The 7173-nt window shown below is 41.6% G+C and overlaps 1 protein-coding gene across 1 annotated transcript; it reads left to right on the plus strand.

Annotated features, from left to right (window-relative positions):
• Positions 1-912: 912 nt before the first annotated feature.
• HINT1 (histidine triad nucleotide binding protein 1) lies at positions 913-4832 on the plus strand (the record flags this gene model as incomplete). Its single annotated transcript, XM_079548545.1, has 3 exons — positions 913-1023; positions 3685-3789; positions 4524-4832. The coding sequence occupies 3 exons, from the start codon at positions 913-915 to the stop codon at positions 4686-4688; spliced, it is 381 nt and encodes a 126-aa protein (XP_079404671.1). The 3' UTR covers positions 4689-4832.
• Between the last annotated feature and the right edge of the window lie 2341 nt (positions 4833-7173).

Consider the following 7173-nt stretch of genomic DNA (forward strand, 5'->3'; position numbering starts at 1 on the left):
AAAATGGAGAGTTTCAGAATTACGACTCAGAGATTCCTTTGTTAAAGTAATGTATTGTTTCTTAAACTAACGTACTAGTCCCCATTGCTAAACAAGCCAACCTGTACCAAATTACTGTATTTCTGTATTTATCACTAAGGCTTTTTTTAAACATATATATTCCAGTTAAGAACTCCACAGCCAACGGAATGACTTCATCTTTTCCTTTACAAACAGAGAAACCAAATACATTTGCCCATGAAGCACTGATTCCTTCCTCATTTTAGCCTTGTACTACAGTAGAATCCTTTGAGCACGTACACACCAAAATAAATTAATGCAGGACTACAACGAGGCACAGAATATCATCCCAGCGTTCAGTGCTTTGTGTAGCGTCTAAAGATGCAGAATTTCTGTGTTATTACCAGAGGTGTATAACAAATCTGGCACTTCATGCTCTGTGCCACCAGCTGCACATCCTCACTTAGTAACCTCCACGAACACATGGCTGCCCACAAACTTAACAGCAGGCCCTGTTTCTCTTTCTACTTTCCATCAACAAACCTCTGGACTTAGCCGTGAACCGAAAACGGCGGGAGGACCGCGGGATTAACAGGCGCCGGATGCCTGAAACCGCAACGAGCGACTGCAACCAACACAAACGGCCGCAACACGCCCCTCATTCACTTCACCCCGTCCTCGTTGGATCCCTCCGCGCGGCATGGCGCTTACACGTTCCGAATTCCAGAACGCGGGGCCGGTGAGGCGGGCCCTAGCAAAAAAAGGCAGGCAACCGAACCAATGGTGAAGAGGGAAACGGGGGGCGGTGCTCTGCTGGGCCAATGAGCTCCGTGAGGGGCGGGGCTGCGGCGGCGAGAAAGCGCGGCGGCGGCGGCGTGCGCGGTGCGTTGCGGTGCGTTGCGGTGCGTCAGCATGGCTGACGAGATCCGTAAGGCGCAGGCCGCGCGCCCCGGTGGGGACACCATCTTCGGGAAGATTATCCGCAAGGAGATTCCCGCCAACATAATCTACGAGGACGAGCAGGTGCGGGCAAGGCGCCCCTTGCTTACAGCCGCTCCCGGCCTTGGGGCGGGCGAGAAGTCGGCTGGCTCCGCTGTGCGCCCGGCCTCGCGGTGTCGGTGGCCCGTGTGCCGCATTGGAGCTTCCCGGCGCTGCGGCCTTGCTGCCCGCGGGCGGGGTTCCCGTGATCGGTGTGCGCGGGTCCAGCAGCGCCGTCTCGCTGCGCCGTGGAGCGTGTGGGGCTCTGCTCCCCGGGCCCTGCGACGGGTCTCTGGGCTGCGCCATTAAAGTAGGAAATGAGGGAGCGTTCTAGCTTCTGGTTCTGTTGGTAGAAGTCTGGAAGCAGCCTTTCTGTGACTGGGGAAGTGCGGTCAGAGACTTGGCTGCTGGTTCATCGCGGTGTACGGGAACTCAGTAAGCTGGTTCGGATGTGAAAGCAGGTGTTAACTGCGAGGTGTTGGCTTTAAGTTAGCATTTACCCTAACGTCAGTTTTTTTTGTCTTTAGTACGATACGCTAGGTGGGTGTCTCTTGAAATAACGATGTGCCTGCGGCTACATCTCCATGCCTTATTTGTGAGCTTAACAATCATGGGCAGCCTGAAACAATGTTTTAACAAATCGTAGTAATGTTGCAGCTGCTATATACTTTCAAGAGAAGTTGCCCTGGCTTCAGAGTATCAGGATACTGTGCCTTTGTGTTGGTGTGTGTTTGTGTCCTTTCTATACCAAGGGAAAGCTGCGTAAGATTCTCCCTCAGCTGTCCTGCCAGCAACCTTAGGATCCCTTGATTGAGAAGGGTGCTGCTGGCAGCCTGATCAATCTTGTCAGTAGATAAGTGGCTCTGACAGCCGCCAATACTGAGTACTCTTTGGAAGAGGATTAACTGCAGTCTTGTTTGATTTTTACCTGAAACTGTGCATTTAGCTGTCAGCTAAAACTCACTGAAGCTGTGAGTTTAGTTGCTTTTTACAGAGAATAATCTTTAATTTATTAACTGTACTGAGGATATGTTTAGAGATTAAAATGAGGTAATACTGATACAGGGAAAACTTCGCATTGTAAATAGACATGCAGAGAAAAATAATAAAAAGTACAAAGTCTCTGCAGAGTTAAACCTTGTCACTGTTCTTTTAGTTGTGTCAAAAATAAAAATGGCACTTGTGAAGGTGACAGTTGATTTCCTGTGTGCCCTCAGTTTTTCTTTTCTGATTGTTGACTACTATTCTACCTACCTATTCTACAGAAAATTAGTTGTTGCTGCGTTTTGGCTCATTAACTTACTTGAATTAGTTTATGCAATGCACTCCCCCATGGAGCACAGAAAAATTGCTTTGAAAAAATGAGTACAATGTAAAATTTATGTAATGATGTGCAAATTAGTTCTAATCATTGATTAATCTTTGTTTGCCTCTCTAGTAGAGAGAAACAAACAGTTCAACAGAAATCTAAAACTGGCCTTCTTTGCAAAGGTAGTTTAAGATAAGATGGATTGGAGAATAAAGTAATATGTTATAAAGCTTAACAATGGCTTCAGATGCTGCAGGAGAACTAGAAACGCTGTAGATCTGGAGTTGCATAGGGATTTCCTTACTGGTTAACAAATAAATGAAATCTCTAGGAAAGATGTGTTTTGAGGAATGTAACTGCTGTAAGTTTTGCTGTGAAGTGGATGAGTAATTCAGAGATGACCTCTAGCTACCAGTAGCTAAGTGTGAACATGGTCTGGGCTTCTGAAGACTGTGATGCCTGCAGTACCAAAATCTGATTTTATCGCCAGTTATTTGCACAAGCAGGCATAGAAGTCCTTTCCCTTCTCTTTCTCCACCTACTGGACTTTCCTGATTTAAAGGAAACATCTGTCTCCTTACCCTTGTTCTCTTGCATCCTACTTCTGGAGGTAAATGTCTATGCTGAGGCTTATTTGATATTTCTAAGGAGGTACTGCATGAAGTTTCAGAACAAATTTTGGTACTTGTGTAAAAAAAGGTAGGAGTAAATTACTTACCATGCATTGCTCTCTGTATTTCTAAGGTGATTCTTTTTCTCAGTCTGGATATATCTGAAATAGCAGCCTTAATACACTATTTTGAAATTGTCTTTCTCTGAAATACTTGATGTTACTGAAAACAGGAAATGTAATATGGCTTCAACTGTATAGCTGCCTTGCTGTCACGGTATTATAGGATTTGCAGGGGACCTCTGAAGACTGTCTAGTTCAATTCCCTCACTAAAGCAGGTTCCCTATTTCTGACCAAAGCAATACTTAGATGTTTTTGCAGTATGATTGGCAACTGTTTGCTCTTCTCTTAATGAACTGAGCAGTAAGAGGAAAAATGAGAATAAATGTACTTTCTATAGATATGTGTGTCATCAGCTCTCTTAGTTATTATACATATTTGAGAAGAAAAAATTGTTAAGTCACTTGCTGACTACAGCTCCTGAATAATGCTTTTAAAAAATGATCATTCTCTCTTCACACCATTAAGTTTTGTTAAGTAGGTGCTCAGTGTGTAGAAATCATAAACGTGACTAATATGTATCACTCAAGAAAAAAACATCTCTGGTTATGTTTAGAATATCTGATAATCTGCCTAAGTGCACATGTCACAGAGCATACTGATTTCCTTAAATTCTTACCTTTCTTTGAAGCAAGTTTACTTTTTATCTGTTTGTTTTTCTTCCAGTGCCTTGCGTTCCATGATATCTCACCCCAAGCTCCAACGCATTTTCTAGTGATTCCCAAGAAACCAATTGTCAGGTTATCTGAAGCAGAAGATTCTGATGAATCTGTAAGTACTGTAGAAGCTTTCTGTACACTGAACTACTTTCAAATACTTCATAATATATTTTTCTCTCCCCCTTTTCATCTTGACATTATGAAGAAATAAAGTAGTTTTCTGATACTGTAGTTGCTGGTTCTAGTTTAGAATGGGAATGGAACTCAGCTTTTCCGGTAAAGGTAGTGATATAATGCTAAACAAATCTCTGGGGATGTACTTGCTGTGCAGAATGCATTGTTTTGGAGTACAGTTTAATGTATGTCTGAACTCTAGTTTATGGTAAGTAGTACTTCTTATGAAGAATATATAGAGTAGTACTTCTAATGTGGAGAACAGAGATTAGGTCTGGTAGATGAGAGCTGAAGAAAGGAAGATTCAGCTGTAAATTCCTGAACAGTGCATTTTTTAGCTAAAGCAGTTACAGGTTTGCAAGATGAAATTTCTTTTCCTCTTTAATTATTTATGCTGCCTGCAGAAGTTGCCAGGCCTTTAACTGTGATACAAGTATAACTTCTCTGATACTTTGTAGTTTGTTACTGTCTAGCTTGAAAAAATTCCATAGCTTGCTCTTTCTTCCTGTATTATGCACAGTCAGTCCTTATAGCTTTGCTTGGAGAATGTCAATTGCAAACAGATGGCAATTTGAAGAGCTGTGGCTGGATTTCTTAGAATTAACTGACCTCTGAGTAGTTCTCTGCTCTCATTCTTCCCTTCTTGCCCTCTCCCTTCTTTTTGTCCTCCAGCTTCTTGGGCATTTAATGATTGTTGGCAAGAAGTGTGCTGCTAACCTGGGCCTGACCAATGGATTCCGGATGGTTTTGAATGAAGGGCCTGAGGGTGGGCAGTCTGTCTATCATGTACATCTCCATATTCTGGGAGGTCGTCAGTTGGGCTGGCCTCCTGGCTAAGATTTTTACACCACAAGAGATGCTGCATGCGTACAAATCATAGCAAATAGATTTGTTTCCCGTCAACTTAGCCACTGTTAATGTAAATTGTTCTTGGATATGTGTCTTTGAAGGGTAATAAATGCTCTGAACAACACTTGCACAATAAAGATACAGCATGTGAGAATGATCTGTCTCGTGTGTCTTTCTGATGGAATTGGTTCTACCTAAGTTAAAATATTGTGTCTGGGATGTGTGTGGTTCTACTATTAGCAGTGTTGTACAGATGGTGATTTGTCTTGTCATTTGAAACCTGAGGATGCAACTGTATAGGAGTCTTTCATGCCCTTCTGGAAAAAAAACAAGCTTTTTGAAAGCTGCGGCTACAACTTACAGAGCTTTTTATTTTTTTTTATTTTTTTTTAGTGTGAAATTACAAAGATGCCATGCAGGAACTGTTTCAAGCAAACTGTGTTGTTTTAGAAACGTACAACTCCAGTTCAAGCATTCCATCAGTATCTGCTTAATAAGGCCTTTTTGTCATCCTTTTCCTATGAAAAAGAATTAAGCAGTAGTCTAAAAGTACTATGAAAATATACCATAGATGATATTGTATTTATAGCTACATCATGATTTTGATAGAATTGAGGACTTGAAAATGTTAAACTATTTATGTAGGACCTCTTAAGATGCTCAAGTTGTTTCATAATGTAAGTGTGCATTTTAGAGATTTAATTGGGCACAAATTGTCCTTCAGTATGGCACTTTGTCAGTATTGTACAGTTCTTAATACTGTTACCAAATCTCTGCAAGATAGTTATTCCTGAATTAGGCTCACTGAAGTGTCGGCCAGTGTAAATATAAAGCAACTGTTCTTTGTGTTAAAATTGAGAAGGCCTAGCTAACCAGTTTTATTGCTGCTTACTGTTGGAATTCTTTAAGCAGATGCCATAAGAAAATTATATTTGTGATCACCACTTCTTCAGAGTACAGTTTTAACATCAAGGGCATTAGAGAAAGAAAGTGGGTGTGTAGAGAATGGTGGACAGGCAAAAACTGTGAGATATGTTAATTCAGCTGAAAAGTTTTTTGGTTTTTTTTTTTTTTTGGTAAAAGCATATGAAATCACTCAACTTGGAAGCATTCTCTGACAGTTCTGAGCAGCAGAACTCTTCACCTAAGAAGTTACTTCAACTGGAAGACTATCTAGTGCTTCTGATGGCAACTATATTTTAGACCAGAATAAGAAGTGTCTACAGTGTGGTAGCGTTACATCTGTTCTCCTGCATGTCCTGTGTAGAAGTGTTGGGAAAGCCCAACCCCTAGAGGTACAGTGTCACACCTGAATCTCAAAACTGAGGTATGACCAGTAGACACTGTGAGGCCGAAGTAAATCTTAAAAATAGCTGAAAATGTTTCTTGTTTGCTCTTGAAAAGTGCTCAATGAGGTATGTGCTGATATGAGGGCTTAGATGGTGCTTGGGGCATCAGGAGATTAACTGTAAGCAGCCATATGTAGGGATACATATGTGAAATGTGCACAGCTTTCACTCTTCTGATTTTCATTTTATGTGTTTGGTTTTTTTTTGTTTTTTTTTTTACCAACGTTACCATTTGTGAGTTAATACGTGGTTGATCAAATTGATTGCATCACAGCTGAATCCAGTATCAGAAGAACATTACTGAAGCTTTTGTTGCTGTATTTGGTGTCTGACCTGCAGATAAACATGTTTTAGGAAGGTTTTGCAAAAGTAGGTACAAGATGAGCTGATGTTGTGATTTAACTTTGCAGGCAGAAAAGCAATATACCACAGAGCTGTTCACCTACTTTCCTCCTTCTCACTGGGAAAAGAGAAGAGAATTGTGGGATGGGGGGGGGGGGGGGGGGGGGGGGGGGGGGGGGGGGTAAAACTTGTGGATTAAGAAAAAGACTTTGTTCTGGAATGGATGAGAAAAATAATAGTAATGATAATAGTAGGTCACTCTGAAAGTACTGCCTCTTATTTCTGTGGAAACTGTAAACATATAAAGAGCACAACACCCCGTGGAGCAAATTCTCAGTTACAGAATGCTATTTTTTTTTTTTCAACACAATCAAAATCATTGACTCTTTTTGCCTGCAAAAGCTTCCAGGCTGTGCTTGTAAAAGAAACAAAACAAACAAAAAAACCACCTTAGACCACCTAGCAGAGGTGACCCATAATCACTACTGCCGAACTGCTCAACCTGCCACCTCGTTGTGCTCACATCCACTGTTTGGTTTCAGTGAATGTTCAGCAATTATCAGAAATTGGATATGACCTTTATTCTGCAATTACACACCTTTGCCTCATGTGCACCTTCTGTCAGTTTTGTCAGACTGTTTGTCTCCTGCAGTTTGTCTCATGGCAATAAAATATAATTGAGTTCTGGTGGGAAGGTTCATCCTCTACTGCCATACCCCTATCATCTGCCTCTGACGTTTTGGACGTGCATAATAAAATAGGAGGCATTACTTTCAGAGCAG

This window comes from Tetrao urogallus (genome assembly GCF_951394365.1).
Source record: "Tetrao urogallus genome assembly, chromosome: Z".
NCBI lineage: Eukaryota > Metazoa > Chordata > Aves > Galliformes > Phasianidae > Tetrao > Tetrao urogallus.